The sequence below is a fragment of the Falco punctatus genome, assembly GCF_963210335.1.
Source record: "Falco punctatus genome assembly, chromosome: 4".
Classification (NCBI taxonomy): domain Eukaryota; kingdom Metazoa; phylum Chordata; class Aves; order Falconiformes; family Falconidae; genus Falco; species Falco punctatus.
In genome coordinates this window covers 45,859,516-45,879,144 of record NC_137583.1, presented here as the reverse complement: position 1 = coordinate 45,879,144, position 19,629 = coordinate 45,859,516, and the positions used below count along the sequence as shown (strand labels likewise).

Below are 19,629 nucleotides of genomic sequence, written 5' to 3'. Positions count from 1 at the left end.
CCCGCCTCCTGCGGGCTCTGGCTGCCGCTGATAGGCGGCGGCGGGAGCCGCCCCCCCCCGGCTGGGCCGCGGTCGGTGCCTGGCAGCCAGAGGGTCGGCGCCGCCATCGCCATGGGCACCCGCGACGACGAGTACGACTACCTCTTCAAAGGTACTGCCGCCGGCCGCCCCGGCCCCTCGGTGGGCCCGCGGCGGCGCCGGGCCCGGTCCTGCCCGCCAGGCTCGTTGCCCCGGGCCGGGGGCGGCCGCCGCGGCCTTTGTGCGCGGTGGGGCCCGGCTGGGCCTGGCACCGGTCTCGCTGCTGGGCTGCGGCGGGGCCTTCCCTGGGCCGCCGCGTCGGGGGGGCGGCGGCGATCCGCCTCGGGGCGAGGGCTGGGCTGGGGGAGAGGCCTGGGGATTGGGCCGGGAGCGGGGCTTGGGCCGGGGGTCGCAGCTGGCGGCGGGGCTGGCGGTGTGGGTCGCCCCTGGGGCCGAGCGGGAGCAGAAAAAACTTCAGCTTCAAGGGGGAGCGCGGTCGGCTGCGAACTGACCCTTATAACTGAAGCCGGGAGGCTGGACGGTGTCCCTGTGGCCCTGCCTGGGGTTGTTTGAATCATTCTGTCACCGCACCTGTGACAAGCCAGGCTGTCAGGGCTGCTGTGTGAGGGGAGGGGGCAGCCCCGGTGGGCCTGGGGATGCTCTTGGTGCGTGGCTGGGGCTGTTTTTATTGCCATTGCTGTCCTGCCTGTGTAAAGGCTGTGGCGGGTCCCTGGCCTGCCCGTGCGACGATGCTCGCCTTGACCCTTTTGTTGGTTCGTCCCACAACCCTGCCTTTGAGGCCCATGGAATACGCAGATGGGTGTGAAACCCTTCGTGTTTCCCAGCCTGGCTCATGTCTGGTCTCCTCCAGGGCTTGGAACCCTCAGGTCCCTCCGAAGAGCTCGCCGTGAGGCGAGGTTCAGGTTGTGCCTGTGGTGCTCAGGGGGTCTGGGGGGTGTGGGTTGGTGCTCGTCCCCAGGAAAATTCCCTGGGAGTTTGATGTCGGGGAACAGTGCACATACAGGAATGCCAACAAGTGCAGCAGCGGTTCCACGCTTCCTTGTTGATGAAAAGAAAGACCAATTACTCTGTTGGAAATATTTTATGGATGTATTTGCCTGTTTGGTGTATTTGTTTTACAGTCTTTGAGGTAGTGGGTGGAAAAACCCCTTGATTTCTTCTCTACCTGTAAAGCAGACTGCCCTCCGAAAGTATGCAAACTGTCTGGCTTGAAGCTAGTTTGCTTCTGAAGTCATTCCACTGTCAGTTTTCCCAAGTGACTTAATAGCCAGGAACTTGAAAGCCCCAAAATTTTCTTTCTTTTTTTCTTTCTGTGAATAGTCAACAAGGTAGGCAAAACTGCGTTCATCTTTCAAAATACTTACGCCACTGTGAAACACATTTTTAATTTTATCTGGAGTGAAACTTAACCTAAAGGTATTTGGTCAGGAGTCCTGCTGTTGGTGCTGCAAAGTGACTTGACATACTTTGTGGCACTTAGTGAAAAACAGGGGTGAGAATTGGCCTTTTCTCTGCATCTTTTGGGTAAGGGTAGTTGTGTGGATGGTGGTTTTTTGAAATAAACCCACCCACAACTCCCTTTCCCTGTCTAGTCATTTTTGCCTTTCCTCTTTCTAGGCTTTTGGGGACTGGGCAAGAAATGGTGAATATTGATGGGACCAAGTGGGATGAGGTCTCTGCTGTAGGACTAACTTCCCCTTCCTTTCCCATCTGCCCCCTTTCAATAATGGAATTAAATATCAAGAGGGATTGACTTAATCAAAAAAATAATATCCAGGGGTTTGACTGACTTCTGGTTTAGCCCCTTCTTAGCTACATAGACTGGTTTTGAACTCTCTTCTATCAGGCACGTGTAGGGGTCGGGGTAGAAACAATGGTGGAGGAGGGTTGCAGTCTGGAAGAGATTATTTTTAATAAATTTGAGGTTTGACCGTTTCCCCTGCCACCAGTTTCCAAAGGAAACTTGGTTGAACTCTGATTTTAGCATTTACAATTGCACTTGTTTAGGAGACTTGCATCCTTGCACTGTAATTATTTAGGATGACTCCAGTTGAATGCAGCTTTGCTTTAAAGTCATGGGTTTTACTTTTATATATAGTAGATCTGGAGCTGCTTGTATAAGAACTTCTGTTGTTTAGCATAGATTATATTAATCACCTTTATGAAAAGTTTTAAAGCCCCATTTCTCGTTAGTCTCTTTCATGTGAAACACTGCCTGGAAAACAGTTGTTTGGGGCTGAAAATGGCCAAGGGGTTTGTAGCAAGAGTTTTGTGCGTAGCTGGCTCGCTGTTCCTGGTGTTCCCTCGTTCACACTGTCCGTGCACTTCTGCTTCAGCCCCGGCCATTTCCATAGGGCTGCAGGAGCGTTATTGGTTTATCTGGTCTAGCACACAGTGGGCGAAAACTAATTTAAGGTTTGGTGGCACTCTGGGGATGCGAGTGTGGTTATAGTCAAAGCTGCTCTGCCAAAATAGTGCCTCTTTATCTTTATTCCCGTTTGCCATTTCTTTTGTGTGCATCACGACAGTCAGAACTGCTTATTTTATTGATCGCAACAAAATGTTGTTTGTTAACAAAATGACTGAGCCAACCTTTGGGAGAACAAGCTGAATTCTGTGTGCAGAGCCGAGCAGAATAATGAGGCTGTGAGGATCTTGTAGATGCATTTCGGTGATGTAACCCAAGCAAAGCCAGTGGTTCAGGGCTCTGTCCCCAATTAGTTTTGTAGCTGGGGTGGTTAAAAAGCAGGAACATTTCATGAGGATTTTTGAATGGGTTGGATCTGGAATTTAATTCCTGTCCTTTTAATAGTCATTCAAGTATTGGGAGCCGTGTACCTATTAAAATACGACCTGCACATTCATTTTTCTCTCAAGATTAGCTATTATCAGTGTTTATTTTAAAAGCTAAATTTGAGGTTGTGCACATGTATGCTGGCTCATGAAAAAGGAAGGAAAAACCACCCGTAGGAAAAAAAAAAGAGCTTTCTTTTACCTTTGTGGGAATTTAGACTGCTCTGATTAGAGCTTAAGCCTAACAAAGGCTGTGCTTATTAAAAACAAATGCACAGCATATTAGTCATCAATATCTGGCAACCTTATGTACTTAGTATTTATAATGAACTCTGCTTATGTGGTCTCTGCTAGAGAGCGCCTTAATCTTCTTGATTGTTCAAAAGAATATATTTGCCAGATTAATAAACCAGTGTATTTAAAATTCTGTCGCAAACTTGATCTTTTTTGAAACTTTTTTTATTACCGACAACATATTGCCCTGGATTTTTAATTCTGTCTTTTGCTTGTGTTGTACCAGGGTCCTGAGGTCTGGGTGGTGGGATCGTGCTCTGCTGGGGCGGCCGGGGGGATGCCTGCGTTGTGTGGCCTCACGGGACATGGGAAGCACGGTGACGATGGTGGCAGATCTGAATGCTTTCCTGTTGATAAATGGGTGACGTGGTGAACGGTGACCCACAGGCTGGCATAGTGTGGTGGAGGAGAGGGAAAATCGGGAAAGACTTGAAGGAGCAGTGCCACGATTCGGGATGTAAACAGGGCACGAAGTGTGGCTGGATTCTATGCTTACAGCCATCGGGTGCTGGTTGTTGGTTCAGGTCACTTCCCAGTTAAAACCAGTGCATCTTTCTATTAACCACTGTGGCCCTGAAGACTGTCTAGGGAGTGTGAGTTTATCAGTTCTGGTGAGATGTTTAGGGAGTATTCAGGCTCTTAGGTCTGATTTGAAACTTTCTTTTCTACTCTGTCGAGACTGCTGCATTTGAACATGCAATGCTGTCTGGTGGTCTGTTCCCAAATTTAGGAACTTTCCCAAGATCTAATTGCTTAGTCCAGAATCTTGAAGGTATCTTCTTGCTCAGTTTGAATAGACAACAAAAGTTTGTGGATTCTCTCTGCATGGGGGCCTCCAGTCTTGGCATTTTTCCCATGAAAGTGAAAACGCTCGTGTAATGCTCAAGATTGAGAAGTACTTGGAGACTGTAAGGTGGAGAGAACATTATTTACTGAGCTGGGATCTGGTTGCCTTCCTTTGTTACCTCTGTGTCCAGTAACTTCTCAAAAATGCTCTCCTAGAAGCTCTGCTGGAATGTGGAGCAGCCTGGTTAGAGAGGAGCCTGGTGCTTTGCTGCCAGGTTGCAGCAGAGGCAAGTAACCCCCTAAAAGTAACACAGGAACCCTGGAATTTTCTCCCTGCAGCAGATGGAGTTAATGACTTGAGAGCCATTTGCATGGTTAATGCACAAAGCTGATAATTTTAAAATGCCAGAGGAGAGGAGGTGGCTGGAACCTGGAGAGGTGGCTGTGCTTTCTCGAGCTGCAGATTCACGAGAAGGTAACTCCCTTCGGAAGCAGTTGGAAGCTTCAGGGGTTTTCCAAGCTGGACTGGCTTGTGTGGTGGATGTTTTTACCTCCTTCTGGTCATGGTGAGGGTTTTGCTTGTCGGGTACAGCCTGCTCCAAGCCAGCAGATCGCTGTGCAAGATGGGTGACCTTCGTTCTGTTCCTGGAATGCCCCGTGGAATTAGTGATGAAAAACTGTTTGTCTGGAAAATAAAGCTAACAAAATCCTAGAGTTAGAACTCATAATAAAATCTTCTTTATAGATCTGTTCTCATGCCCTAAAAAAAATGGTTTAGGCTGTTTGCCAGCGAAGGCAGAGCAGTGTGAGGAGCTGATTTAAGCTATCCCGGGTGGGGAGTTGTGGCGCCTTGCCACAATCCACTGGCTGCTTGTTCCTGCCTCTGTTGTATTTTGACTGTTCAGCTGTGCTAGCACAATTGTCCGTCTATCTGTGCTGTCAGCCGGATGAGATGCTGGGAGGGGGTTGGGGGGGACAGCCCAGAGCGTTTCAGCAATCTCCCTGTGCAGCTCAGGAGCCGTTGCAGGGCTACAGCAGAAGTTTGGGAATGTGCTAGCAGGGGTGGGGAGGTATGTGAGCTGCCCGAGCGCGCTGCCAGAGCTGTATCCTGAAACAATGACCTGAGCAGAAAAAAAGCTGTAATAACACTAAAAGGCGAGTACAATCCTTGGCCCTGGGAGAATGCTGGCAAGCTCATTCTGGACGTGTGTAATGGGAAGAGCCTTCCGTAATTTGTTGTGGAGGGATCAGGAATGTTTTCTGCCTGTGTCTGCTTTTCGATAGGAAAAGCAGATTATATGAATGAGGAAGATCAAGAAATCTGTACTTTGAAGTGAAGGAGGAAATATTCCCAAGGTTGAAGAAGCCTCACTGTGACTACCTTTATTCTTTCTGCTCAAGATACTGTTAGCTTGAATACCAAAGTCATATGTGACACAATCTTTGCTGAGAAGGGAGGATGACTTGATTGCTTTTAGCCTTGTTTCCCTTTAGTTATCTCTTGCCATGGTCAGTGATACAGGGATTGACGAAAACGTGCCTAGTTGCGTTAGCTGCATAGTCAAGAACCTCCTATGACAAGTCTTTGTCTTTGGAGTTGTGGATGAGAAGGTGTCGTGGAGAGCCTGGTCTGGCGCGGCCGGGGTGAAGCAGCAGCCGGCGGAGGGGAATGGCAGAGGTGTGTGTCTTGGGATCCTCGGGGACCTTCAGCCCCGAACTAGGGGGAAACTCCTGCTATCAGATGTGCCTTTTATTTTCACAGCTCCTTCCGGTAAAGCTGGGCTTTGTGTGCTAAAGATCTTTCTGCACTAACGTTTTTCGGTTATCATGGCAACACCTCGTGTGGAGGCAGAGATTTTTAGCTCCTTTTACTTCTCCTGCAGTCTACTAGAAGTTGTTTTGCTGGGTGAAGTTCTTTTTTGCTTTGTGTCTTGTCTGTAGCGTCAAACTATTGATGCTATTTTCCTCTGTTTCCCCCTTTTTGTGGTCAACATGTTTATGAATTAAATTATTGAAATAAAACACCCTGTGTGACCCCAGCGGGGACTGCAAATAATTGTATGCTTACGTGGTTGTTGCTTTTAAAATAAGAACAGAGTAAGCTTATACTGGACACAGGCTTTTGTCAGGCAGACAGCCTGTTGCTGTGTGCTTGACTGTTTTTTCTTAAAATGTGGGTTGCAGCCTTCCCCTGCGAAAGGTCCAGCGTGCAAGGGACATCTATTTACCTCTGTTTACCTCTAATTACCGGCTGTAGCGTGGGGCATCCAAAGCAAGGTTTAGCTGTTGACAGTCCCTGTAGCAATTTCTCATTTCCATCTCTGAGGAACTGAGCAGCTGCTAGCAACAAAAAGGCTTGGGGCTGTTTTGGGGCTGGGAAAGCAAGTAAAGTCCGAGGTGGTGTCAGCATAACTTTCTCCAATGTTTATCTGACTGTGCAACTCCTCTGGGTCATGCCTGCAAGGCAGTGTAGCAGCCAGGTAGCACCACTGCACTGTGTCAATGCTGGATTAATTTTGAAAATAATGTCTTTTCTTTCAGTTGTGTTGATTGGAGACTCCGGAGTTGGGAAGAGTAACCTTCTGTCACGTTTCACAAGAAATGAGTTCAATCTGGAGAGTAAGAGCACCATTGGGGTGGAATTTGCCACCAGGAGCATTCAGGTGGATGGGAAGACGATAAAAGCGCAGATCTGGGATACTGCAGGACAGGAACGATACCGTGCCATTACCTCAGCGTGAGTACTATGCCTTTGCTCAGGCTAACAGCAGAATTCGAGCAGAGATGGTGCAGATAAATTTATGGGTAGAGCATTAACAAAGCATATCTGGGACATGGGACAAAATCATTGCGACAGGCTTCAGTGTAGATCCAAGTCTTAAGATAGCAAATACTTTTGTGTTCCTTGCTTAATATAATGAAAGTAACTTCTAGATTCTAATGATGTTATTATAGAAAAAAAATGACAGTTTAAATAAAATATTTGGGGGAATTCTGAGTCTTGTGATTTGTGGTTTTCCCTGCCCTGCATGTGCTGCCTTCATCACATGGAATGAATGTCACTGAAAAAAACTGGGTACTGTTTGGCATCAGGTGTTAGTCTCTGCATGGTAACTTACTGCAACACCTGTGGCTTCTGGTCTTCGTTGCCCCCTCGGTCTTGAGACTGAGGGTATTTTTAGGACAGTCTGCAGCCACAAACTCCCTTGAAATCTCAATGACTTTGAATTAGTCACAGCCCTGAAAATTAGGTCCAGGAGTGCATGCTGAATAACCAGGGAGTAGGAAGGCAACTGTGATAATGCTGAAGCTGCAGCATTAGGTACACCCGTATTTAGAACAGTGGTGCATGGCACCTTGTTAATCCAGACTGTTTTAAGATGTAACCTCTGGGTGTATCTGTTTCTGTGCAGGTAGCAGGCAAAAGTACCTCTTAGAGGGGAAAAAAAAAAAAAAGGAAGCCTTGTTGTAGGCCTAGTTATCCAGGGCATATTCTGATAGGCAAGTTAAAATATTTTAATGTTACAGATGTATATCTGTTTTGAAAGGTACCAGCTTGTTTCTGAATCATGCACAGATTGAGCCATTTGTATTAAACTCAAGGTAAGGGGAACTTTTTCCGTGAGGTGAAATAGAGTATTGCAGAATAGATGGGAGAAAAAAAGAGGAGCGTGGAGCCCAAAGGGATTAATCTATAGGGAAGGAATGTAAAAGCAAAGTAGTGTAGAAGCGGAGGTAAGTGGCAATTTCAAATTGCTTGTTTCTTATAATTTTTAGTGTGTTTTCCAGAAACTTTTTTTTTCTTGGTGACCCTTAAATTGTTCTTACTGCTGTAAAAACGCAGCAGAAAAACTGCTGGCTGAGCCTGGTTTAGCAACAGACTTGGCTGATGAGAATCGGGGATCTGCAACCCTGTGATCCTGCCTCTCCTTTGTGCTGGCACCGGCCCTTGCTTGACGCGTTGCTGGGCCAGTTCAGCTTGCTAAGCCAGCAGAACACTAACCAGCAGTAAAAAGTGAATGTTTTCTGCTGACTTGGTGCCCCAGATTGGTTCAACAACATGTCAGACAGGTGCTGGTGGAGCAGAGGGGAAACGGTGGGATTGTGTGGGAGAGATGGATGTTCCAGGGCTGCTGATGGGCAATGGCTTATGCTGGCCTCAGCCCTTGGCTTGAGTGGAAATGAGCCTGAACCCGCCCCGAGGGAGCACACTCCGTTCTCATATTATGTGCTTGTGGATGTCAATATAGCCCAGAGTTCCCCCTCTTTAATTTTTAAGAGGGACAGGAGGTATTTGAAAGATCAGCAATGAATACTGACATTTTACTAAAAACTGGTTGCCTAGTAGAAAGGTAAGTTGTAACTTCACAGAAACCTTCTGAAGTGCATTGTGAGTTTTCTTGCACGCCGTTTTAGCAGACAAAGAATGTCATGGCTTCCGTAGTCTCTTCAGTGTTTTCTTACATACATTGGAATTTTTTAGGAATGCCATTAAAAAACCCCAGCATTTGGAACTGGGGTTTAGGCTTAAACTCCCACCCCCCCGCCCCAACAACAACAGTATTTGCATCAGCACAACTTTTCCCGACCTGGGGGAATGTTTTTAACTTTTTAGTAGTAACCATTAGAAACAAGTTGGATTCCAGGTTTGTTGGTGTAACTTGGAGGGCTCTCTGTAAAGGAATGTGCCTTGTGATTTCAGATATTACCGCGGTGCTGTTGGGGCTCTTCTTGTCTATGACATTGCCAAACATCTCACCTATGAGAATGTGGAGCGCTGGCTAAAGGAGCTTAGAGATCACGCAGACAACAATATTGTCATCATGCTGGTGGGTAACAAGAGTGACCTGCGCCATCTGAGAGCTGTGCCCACGGATGAGGCTCGGGCTTTTGCAGGTTTGTAGACAGTGTGTTCTGGCTTGGTGCTTTCTGAACTTGATGATGTTGGTGCAAGCTGTAGTCACGCTGTTGTTGTCCAGGACTGAGCCTTCCCCTCACGTTTTATTTTTGATCCTAAAAAAAGCATTTAAGTTTTTTAAAAAACTAAAATATCTTGGCTTACTAGATAGCATGCGTGGGTTTTGTTTTTGTTTTTTCTTTTTTTTTTTTTTTTTTTAATCTAGTGGTGGTACATGTTTTTGAAACGCTGTTCTTGAGTTGCCTGATAGCTGAAGATTAAACATTTCCTCTAGCCAGGCTAGAAACAGTAAGCAACGTTTAGAAGAGAAAATTAGAGGCCTAGTTCTACTGAGCAAGTATCAGTGTGGACGCTGCAGATGAATACTGAACCTTCTCTTACATGGTGTAGTTTCTGCTCCAGAGCACTGATGTATATAGTAGTGTCTTCTAGTTTCATTTAAATGTTTCACTTAATGTTTCATTAACTTCTCATTTCATTTAAGTTTCATAAAATCATCAGTCTTGGAGATTATCAGTTGCTGGGAGAAATCAAGTGGGCTATGTGAGCTGCTGCCACTGCATGAGCTGTCCCTCTTCCTTATCTTGCAGAGCACTGGTCAGATACTCTTGCCGTTACAGGCCTAGGGACACTCAGCTTGCTTTTGTGTGGCCGTCAAGCTTGGAGGTGGAATTTAAATGTATAGCCTTTAAAATCCTTCTGGGAATATTACTAGGGCTTGCTTAAACTTGTTTTCTGAAGTTTGCTAGTAAGCAAGTACCCTGTGGTTAGTAAAACCACTTTAAACTTTCAGGTGAATGAGAAGTGAAGTCTATGTAAGAGGAGCAAAACAAGTTAGTAGGCACCCTGGAGAGTGTATTACTTTGGTCACTTCGTTCAGCATCTTTTTTTTTTTTTTTCCTGCCCTTGACTTCCTACTAAGGCTGTTTTACATAGCTAGTGATGGTACAGGTGTTGCTGTTTAAGCTCTATGACTGAAATTTGCCTATTTCTGGGCAGGTGGTATGATACCATTCTAGGCATGATGTTTGGGTGTTCCTCACAGTCCTCTTTTATTACAAAAAAAACAAAACCAAAAAAACCCCTCTTGCACTGTAAGAGGAAAGAAGAAAACAGACTGTATTACTAGGAGCTTTATTGTAATTTGGAGGTAGGGTCTGATTAGGAAAGTGTAGGTCTGTGTATGTTTTGGGGGTTGCAGAGGAGAATTGTGACTCCTGTTGCGGCCAACATGCCTTTGCCTGTGCTCTTGCTCAAGGTACTTCTAGGTGTGATCTGGAGCCAAATGAGACTAATATTGTGTTGCTTGACTGAGCAAGGGCTGTGGAGAGGAAAATGTTCTCACACTATGGAAAGGCAGCGGTCAGTGGTGACGCTGCCAAAGCGCTAGAGGCTAAATAAATGGTGCACCAAGTTGTTCCTAGTGTAACAGGAAAAAAAATAATTAAAAGAGATTGTTCCCTGGCTGATTTGGCCTAAAAATAAGGTGAAACCCTCAAAAGTAAAAAAAAAAATAATAAAGTGCTATTAAAGTTTTTAACTGAACCACTTGTTATTTATTCCAGAAAAAAATAACTTATCTTTTATTGAAACTTCTGCCCTGGATTCAACAAACGTAGAAGAAGCCTTCAAGAACATCCTTACAGGTATGGTTTGTTATGGATTCAGAGGACCTCCTGGGGTAGTGCATCATCATTATGGGCACGTTTTGCAGTTATCTAGAACGTTTTGGAAATGAACGTTGGAAATGATGGTTAGTTTGCCAGCCTTCTAACCTTACCTGTGTGTTCTGCCTCCCATCCACTTTTCTGCCCAAGAATCTGGAGGTTTCTAGTCTCTTGATGGTCCATAAAAATCAAACTATTGCAATAGCGCTGTTGTAAAGGTGCTGGTTGTTCTGTGCCTGTGTAAAATCTAGGCGGTGAAGCCACAGCCGTGCTAGGAAGGAAGTTAAATGCTCCAGGTTGTTCTCTTGCACCAAAGCAGACTGGTACGTAGTATTTTTGTTCTCAGCTGATGATACAGGTTGTAGTTGACTGTGCAGCAACAGCATAGCTGCATGTAGGTTGCCTTCTGGGAATGTTCCTGAAGAGTCCCAGGAATTGTCTAAGAACATGATAGTGGTCACGGGCCAAAGTGAGGCCAAGTCTTATGATTTCCACTGCCCAAGGAATGTTCCTCGGCATGTGTAACTGCTGTAGGTGTGGCTACTCGGTGCACAGTGTCTGGTTGCAGCTTCAGACTTGCTGTATGTGTGGGACTGCTACGTGGCTTGTGCAGTAGGTCCACTGCACATAGTATCTGAGAGATTCCAGGTAGTAGTACTCTACTACTTGCTTTCTTCCTCTTTCAGACTGGGGCTTAGAATTTCTGTTCCTTAAGGTCGAGCAGTTGCCTGCATATATTTTCTTGGCCCTGGAGTAAGGGAGCACCCTACTGCACATGAGGCCTAGGATTCACCAGTAAAGCTTTATTGGTGTAGGTACACCAGCAGTAGAAGTGGGAAGCACACAGAGCAAGAGAGATGCTCTAAAATAAGTACTGCTCATCTCTGTGTTGTTACTTCAGTTGGGGTAGGTAATTGTTACCGAACTTGGAGTCTGGCCTAATCTTACTCTAATTTTAGTTAGACTTTAGTTTGTGTGAGTGTGTCAGCACCGTATGCTTTAGCATTTTGTGTTCCAGAGGATGTATTATTCTTGCACCAGGCTGAGGTCACTCCGCATTTGGGTAGCTCTGTGCCTGAGCTAATCTTTGGAAGCAGGGCCCTGGGAAGCATGGGGCTCTTAGACCCAAGGGTGTTGCAAGGAAACCAGCATGGGCCTGCAGGACTGCTGAACTGGAGCTAACAAACCCTGATAAACCTGAGCATCTCTGCTTTCAGAGACCCTGCCTTCCACTCCATGTTCTGTGATAGTCATATCTCAAAATACTCCTTGAGGCCACAGGGAAGCTGATGTTTCAGAGCAGTTTTCCACTCCAAAAATGAAGTAAATGGCAAAGAACCCTTAAAAATCATATCTAAATACGAAGAGGGCTATCAAACATTGGGTATTGGGTTACTGCATGAGATCTGAATTTTGCCCTAAAGAGGGGAAAATGCCATATAATTTGTCAGGATGTTTGTTCTGTCTCTCAAAAAGCACTTTAAGATCTGTACCGTGAGCATGAAGAGTTGGAAAGATCCAATTCCTGACTGTTGCTTACTGTAGCTGAATTCTATACTGATAAACTGTCTCCTGTACACTGTTTTGTAAAGTTACGCCTGATTTGCATGTTCCACAACATCTCAAGGTGAGCATTTTCTGAGCTTTATTGTGGCCAGATACTGATTTCGGTTAAATGAGAATGAGCCTTTGTTCTGGTTCTACTTGATGATCAGGAAGTGTCTGGTGTGTGTTAATTATTGGATGTTGACCAAAGAATTGGCTTTGTATTACTGTGTCTTGATGTATGAAATAAGGGTTTATTAGTAGGAAAAAAGCTGAATTTTAGTAGGGTGAATTCTGTAAGGCAGGCTCTTATAGGTTTCTTTTGCAGAGCTGTGCAGGGAAGCAGTAAGAAGTGTTGGGATCACTAAATCTGGTGCTGGCCAACTCTGTTGTTGTAGTCAGAGGAAGATGACCAAGGAACGGCAGGTAGGAGAAAGAGGATAGTCGGGCTGCTCCTCTAAGTAAAGAGCCTGGCAGCCTAGAAATGGGTTGTATTTTCTGCCCAGCAAGGTTTGTGGTGTTAGAGCTACTGGTGAAGCAAGTGGAGAACGTTGCTGTTGAGATAAAGCTGCAGAGAAGAGCACCTGGTGCCTGAGCTGGGACTGTCTTCTAGCCTTCTAGCAGGTTCACTGCTTGTCTGTGACACTTGGCTGGATCTGAGACAACTTGCCTGGCGCTTTGAGATAGTATCCACAGCTTTAGTGCTCTGAGCGCTAGTTCAGCAGTCACTATCCATCCTGTCTTCCCTTGCCATGTTGCCCTGAGACTGACCCTGGGTAGGGAAGATGGCCTAAGGTTGCTCTAGGAGGGCACCCCGATGCCATCTGCTCTAGCAGATAATACTTGGTAGCCAGAACTCGAGCTGAGGTCAGGGCTGGGCAAACAACTCAAAATGCTATCTCTTAGCAGCATCCTGGGCTCCCCAAAATGTTGAGATTCTCCAGTTCAGGTACAGTGGGGGCATGGCTAGTAAGACTGAGTAGTCCTGAAAAGCTTATTCCTAAAGTGATTACCTGGGGGAGAATCATCCTTCTAAGGGAGGAGAAGAAACCTGGGAAAACATGCTGTGTAGAGCAGTGAGTTGGGAGCCATGATGGGGGACCTGGAGGAGGGAAGAGGGTGGGAGCAGCAGGACAGGAGTTTCCTTGCTGGCCACCAGTTTGAGGGATCACTAAAGACGGGCAGGGGGGCACGAGGGACCGAACCAAAGAGATGCTGCCCCAAAGAAAAGAGGCCTTGGCAGTGACTCTGAACAGCTAGTATTAAAATACATCACTGAGCACAGAAGATGTGACAATCTCTGTGCCGCTCTACCCTTTTAGCAAAAAGAGCTGAAGGTAGCCAGGGGCAATGAGATCAGTCTTGGGTAAAAGGTTTCCATTTTAAACAATGTAAATACATGCAGCTTCTTTTTGAAAACAAATAAATACGTGAACAAAACTCACATAGCCTCCCATGATTTTTAATCCTTACTAAAGACTTTGGGTGTTGGTGTTTTGAGGCTGTGGCTCTGTGAATGCGACCATAATATTTACCACAGGCTTCCAGGGAGGTACTTGCCCTTTTCCTGCCTCACAATGGAGGGAAGTTGGAACGAGGGCTTATAGTCGGTGAAATAAGTAGTTTAAAAACCTTTCAACTTAAATTATTTCTTCTAACTATGCAGTTGAAATGGCTTGTTTCTGAAAGCTTTTAACCTGGCAGTCTCTCTTCAGCGGTTACAGCTTTGTGGATCTGTGTGCTTTCGGGCATAAATTAATTGGAGTCAAATACATTAATTCCCTCAGGAAAAGCATTTTCGGATCAATATAGGGCTTTATGGAACTGTGTGGCTTTTTACTGTCATAGGTGGGAAAACTGATTTGTTGCAGAGAGGAGTAGGCACTTCTGCCATTTGATAGCAGCAGCTTGCCAGAAGATAGTGTGAAACAGGTAACAGTCGCTGCCGCTGTGTGGTGACGTTTTGCAAGCATCCTGTTGAGTGGTGTTTCAAGATGATGTTGCCCATTTTCTTTAAAAAAATAAAAAATAAGATGATTCCCTGTTTTCCTGCTCCCCTTTCATTTAAAAAGCCTTTTAATAATATCCATGCTCATGGAGTCGTTGAAAAAGAATGGGTTAGGAAGCACTCACTGTTTTGGAATTTTTGTAAGGAATTTTGTCTTTTTCAGACAGAGCTGGCGTGTCCATTACAGAGCTGGCAAGCCAGCCAGATGTTACATGCCGTAGCTGGTCAGACTAGATTCCCTTTCACAGCTCTCAAGTTAAACTCTTCTCCTTCTTGGGTTCTAGCATCTTCTTTGACAGCTTGCTCCGATGTGTGTGCGTGCTGTGTTGGAGGCGATGTCTTTCTGGGCTCTAACGAGTTTGTTCTCGTTTCAGAAATCTACCGCATTGTTTCGCAGAAGCAGATTGCAGATAGGTCTGCACACGATGAGTCTCCTGGCAACAATGTAGTCGACATCAGCGTCCCACCAACCACCGATGGACAGAAATCCAACAAACTCCAGTGCTGTCAGAACCTGTGACCTCCTGTAGATGACTCTTGTGCCCTTCACTTCGTCTGTGCTTCATTTAGAAACTTGTGTGCACTTCTTATCTCCTGTGATTCAGTGACTCCCTCTTCCCTCCTCTACCCCGTTCCCAAGTCCTCCCTTTCATCTTAGAGCTTTAATTGTAGGGCTAACATTCCCCTGCCTCTGAAACCCCCTTCAATGTGGTGACTTTTGGGCTTGAAATGTAGGCACTGATCTGATAGACATGTTTGTGTTGGAACATCTGCTGCTGGATATTATCCCATGAAACACTCTCCTCAAGTGGTTTTGGGTTTGGTTTTTTTTTCTGGGAGAGAAACCATGGTGACTTGACTATAACAGTTGAAGAAATAACTACATTTAGGTGACAAGGTTTTTCCCCTCCCATAGTCAGATATATTTTTCTGGTGTTTCTGTCAACATGGGGGAGAAATTAAAGAAAATAGCTATCCTACCAAATGCTCTGTTTTCTGTCCTGATAAAGTCTCACAGTGAGGTTTTTAGTGGCTGCACACACATAAGCAAGCTGTTGAAAATAACATTACTTATTATGTAATTACCCCTAATACAGTTAGTCTGGCTGTGTAGTTTACTGTTTCCTGCTTGGGAAATCTTTCTCTATTCTTGTTTTATTTGGGAACAATGAAGTATGTCTGCATTGCTTTCTCTGCCACCGTGAATGCCTGTGCTGCTTGTGCAGGCTTTATTAAGTGGCTTAATATTTATTCATGGCTTATGTTAATCAGTTAACATTATTGTACAGTAAGTGCCAGCATATTGATTTCAGAAACCTTTTGCAACCTGTACAAGTAGGCTTATTTTGTACTGTAGATCAGTGTCTGAAAGCAGGGTCTTCTATAGATCCAGGGTTTTTTTGCATGCTCCTTTTTCTCTAGATCCCTCCTACCCGTGTTTGAGTGAGTGAAGCAATATTTTCATGTCACGTATATACCTGCACTTGTAAGGGTTTTGGTTGTGTAGACAAACACAATACTTTATACATTTTGTAAAACTTCTGCAGAACCATAGCGTCTTGAACTTCCTCTTCATCATCTTTTCACTATTGACCTTGTGCATAATCTTCTTGACCTCTACTAATATGCATAATATTAAGATTTCACATAACTACTAACCTATTGTTTTCCTCTTTCTCTGTTTTACTGAATTGCAGACTGTAATTCTCAAATGATTGTACTTCACCTGATGTAACAGATTTGTCATCAGCAGGGCTAACTACTATAATACTTTGTTTTGCTGAATGGGAAGAATGTTATCACAACTTCGTGTAGTCAGTCTCTTGCTAGCTTGTGAAAATCTTCTATGATGGCTTTTCATCATTCACTAGCTCTTACGCACTTGCATCCCCTCTGGTATATGCTGAATGTTATGATGAGGCAAATACTGGGTGAAACTGTCTAAAGGAAGAGTTGGAGATCATCTGCTGCTCTCTGAAGGGCTAGTGAAGCAATTTGCAGTGAGTTTTTGCTCTGTATTCTGAGACTGTACCTCACTTGATGAATCCTACCTGCGTATTAGTGAGTTGATTTTTCTTTTCTGATACAAAGCAAATATGAAACTGTGAATTGTGCTTGAAGGGGAAATCTGACATTCCAGTCTCAACTGTTCTGTCTGGTTATGTAATAAAATTAAGGGCGGTTAACTCTGATGGCTTTTCCTTTGTAAGATTTCCAGACCTATGCCTTTAATTTTGTACTGCATGCACCTAGAGGGCTGTAGTTCACAGCAAGGGGTGCACGTGGTGCTGAGCACTTCCACTTCTCAACTTTGTTTAGATGATACTTTCAAGGTGAAGGGGAGCATGCTTGCAGCCTAATGCCATTGAATGAGGATACAGGTCCCTCTTTAGTCATCAGTGCTCTGTCCTAAGGGTGTCCCGGTTTGGGAAGCGCTTTCACCACTTGATCTTTACTTTAATAGCATCCTGTTGAGAGAAGGGATAGCCAGTGGGAACTGGAGATGTCTCCTTTTTGCTGGTCCTAGACCAGAATGTGATGAGCAGTCAGTATTTAGAGGGCTGGCAGATGAGCGTGAGCACGCCATCAAAGAGAATGGAGAATTCGGAGATGGTGAAAATACTTCATTCAAGAACAGGTGGACACTAGTGGAGCTGGGCTCCTTGATTTTCAAACAAAACTTTCTATGAAGAAATTAGTTGAATAACATGAGGAAGAACCATGCTGTTAGAAGACTTACTAGTTCAGGCTGATGTGTTAATGTGTTTACTCTGCAAATTCTATTCTTAACACAAAGTTTATAGAATCTATGTGGCCTGGTATAAGAAGCTGAGAAGCAGTTTTGTCAATTCCTTGTCTCTTAAAAGAGATTTTTCTTTAGTCTTTGACTTTGTGGAAGGCTCTAAACTTTGCCTCAGAGTCCCAACAAAAGTTTCATCTCTAGGGCTTAAGTGCTGTTAAATTGTATGGGTACTGACGAGCCCTCGTACAACTTCATTGCGCGTTGGCCAAAGCCTCCTCAGAGCAGGTGGATCTTGGACCCCATACTGTGCATGCCAAGGGGCCTGGGTTGTTTTTGAGATCCGTTGTGTGACGTGGAAAGGCTGGCTGCCTTTTGCAGCAGGACTCTTTGGTATACCCGAGATGTGGGAAGCACGTGTGCACACACAGAGCTTGTGTGAGCACCGTGAATGAAGCGGTGGTTTTACCTGCTGTGGGCACACAGTTTTTTAGGCTAGCTGTTAACCCTTTCCCAGATTGCTGTGCTGCTCTCCAGGCAGTTAAGAGAGATGGCCCTCCTGAGGCTTTGAGGCGCTTGTGCCTAGACTAAGCACAGGGCCACTAGTGCTGGTAGGAAAAGAACAGTGGACCAGTTCTGCCTGGTAAAACCGTCTGCCTGTGCATAGACAGAGGAAAATGCTTTTGGTCTCGAGTACCCTGCTGTCCTGCCGAAAGCACTGTGCGCTCCTTCAGAAACTATAGCTACAACCCAGCCCACTGCTGGTGATGGCTACTGAAATTGCAGAGGGGAAGACCTGGATGGAGGAATCCGGAGGAAGCTTGAACTGTTGGAGAGTTGTCTGACATTCAAAGCAGCTCTCCAATAGGCCAGACTCCTTAACCATGCTTTCCTGATGTGAAAGTAACAGTTAAATGTGATCTCATCTGGACTGCTTCATACTGCAACTTCCCTGGCTTTGTGTGTCTCTTGGTGTTACAGCCAGGAAAATAGAAAAGGTTCCAGCTCTCTTCCGTCTGCCGTAAGAGGTTTGAGGGCAGAATTTGGCTTATGTAAAACTCCTGATGACAGGGGAGCTGCCTGTGAAAGAAGGAATATGTGCTATACTTGCTTTACTTGGATGTTGAGGATGACTTTCATTGAAAAATAACACTAAAAACCACTGGGTGCTTACCACCCAGTGTCAGTAATATAAACCTCCATTGAAGGCTCCTGCTGATGCTTAGAATGGGTCCTCCAATGTAGAATGAGACAGAGTCTTTTCTGCTAACTACCCTATTAATTATGGGGATAGTAAAGGGCAAAATTCACGCATAAAAGTGATTTGGTAGTGAGCGTGCAAACAGGTAACTGGTAGAATAAATTCACTGGGTGGACTGCCTCAATCTAACTTCTTGGTGTTGAGTCAGATGCTTGCAGACTTGGTGAGTTAAAGTCTGGGATCTCCACCGAGAGTTTGTAGCCTGCACAGGACAAGAAGGTTTGCTTTAGCAGAAAGTTTTAAAGCTCCATACTTGTATAAATGTAAAAATCCAGTTGAGGAGTGACTGCTTGCTACTTTGTTAAAAAGATTTTTGTGTGTGCTACAGAGACCATGCGAATCTGGTGGAAGTAGAAGGCACCATGGTCCCTTCTTCCCCCTGGGGCTGCTTCTCAGCACTTTCAGCAGGTTAGAAGCAGTAGAAAAGCTGCTGCATCCTAGAGATCCTCCCGTTTGAGTGCTGATTCTGTTAGATCACTTGGAATGACGCCACAGTGTGTGGGAAGGATGGTGAGGGGGTTATCCCTGTGTGAACAGGAGGGAGCACTCTCAGCTGGATGTGCCAGGATGGCCAAGGATTGGGCTGTGCCTTTTGGGTAGGGCACTGACCAAAAGCGGCTTGGAAAAATGTACAGTAGGTATTTTCGCTTCCCAATGCTTTGATTCCTGCGTGCTGTACTGTTCCAGAAGCTGGGGATGGGATCTGTTTGTGGGCTGATTATGGTTGAGTTTTGCCTCTGCTTGGTGATTGTTTCCCTTCCAAACGTGAAAGAAGAACTTGCTTGGAGATTCTGGACTCTGTAGAAGAAAAAGGATCCTAATGAAGTCAGTCACTTAGGGAGGCCTTTTTCCTTCATTAAAAAAGACAGTATTAAAGGTAGGGGCCTGAATTTTAAATAAGAAAACAAAAATCAGGCAATTAGAAGTGAAGACTTGACTGTCCTTCAAGCAAAATACAGCGAGTCAGGGCTGAGGTTGGATTCTCTTGATTTGGAGGCTCTTAATAGAGTCTTAATAGGTGATACAGTTTAAATGGTGAATAATGGAATGTTTCCGTGAAATTGCTCTCTCCACGGCTGCACTGTTTCAATAAATCACGGTTAATTCTTATTTTACACTGGTCAGATAATGCACAGTAGTGTTGTCTATCAGGCTTTGTTAGGCTACAAATAGCACCGGCCCTTTATGCAACCCAGAAGAGAGGTTCCTTTAATTTACTTTTATTCCTGGTTCCTGTGTTAAGTGCAATTCACTTTGTAAATATGCCCATCACTCGTTTTTTGTGCATGGTTATGATGTATTGTGGATATAAAGATTGCCAAATCATACCGCGTGTGTCAAGTTCTGTTCCAAACGCAATTGTACAATAAAGCGGAAATACCCGGTGTTGGCCCAAAGCCCGAGCGCTGGGGCCGGGGCCAAGGGTCTTGAGGGGAGGCTGCTCCCGGCGCCGGAGTCGGTCACCGGGGCTCAGCCGATGCCCCCGGCTGGGGGGTGGGATGTTCCCGAGAGGCTCCTCCCGTCGCTTCAGCGCCCGGCGTTAGGCCTCGGGAGGGGGCCCGGGGCTCCCGGCGGCCT

At 45.4% G+C, this 19,629-nt stretch overlaps 1 protein-coding gene across 1 annotated transcript; it reads left to right on the top strand.

Annotated features, from left to right (window-relative positions):
- The first annotated feature begins 6 nt into the window (after window positions 1-6).
- Window positions 7-19,379, top strand: LOC308062531 (ras-related protein Rab-11B). The gene is made up of 5 exons (XM_080384178.1): window positions 7-151; window positions 6,454-6,649; window positions 8,615-8,808; window positions 10,396-10,476; window positions 14,425-19,379. The coding sequence occupies exons 1-5, from the start codon at window positions 112-114 to the stop codon at window positions 14,568-14,570; spliced, it is 657 nt and encodes a 218-aa protein (XP_080240304.1). The 5' UTR covers window positions 7-111; the 3' UTR covers window positions 14,571-19,379.
- The last annotated feature ends 250 nt before the right edge of the window (window positions 19,380-19,629 follow it).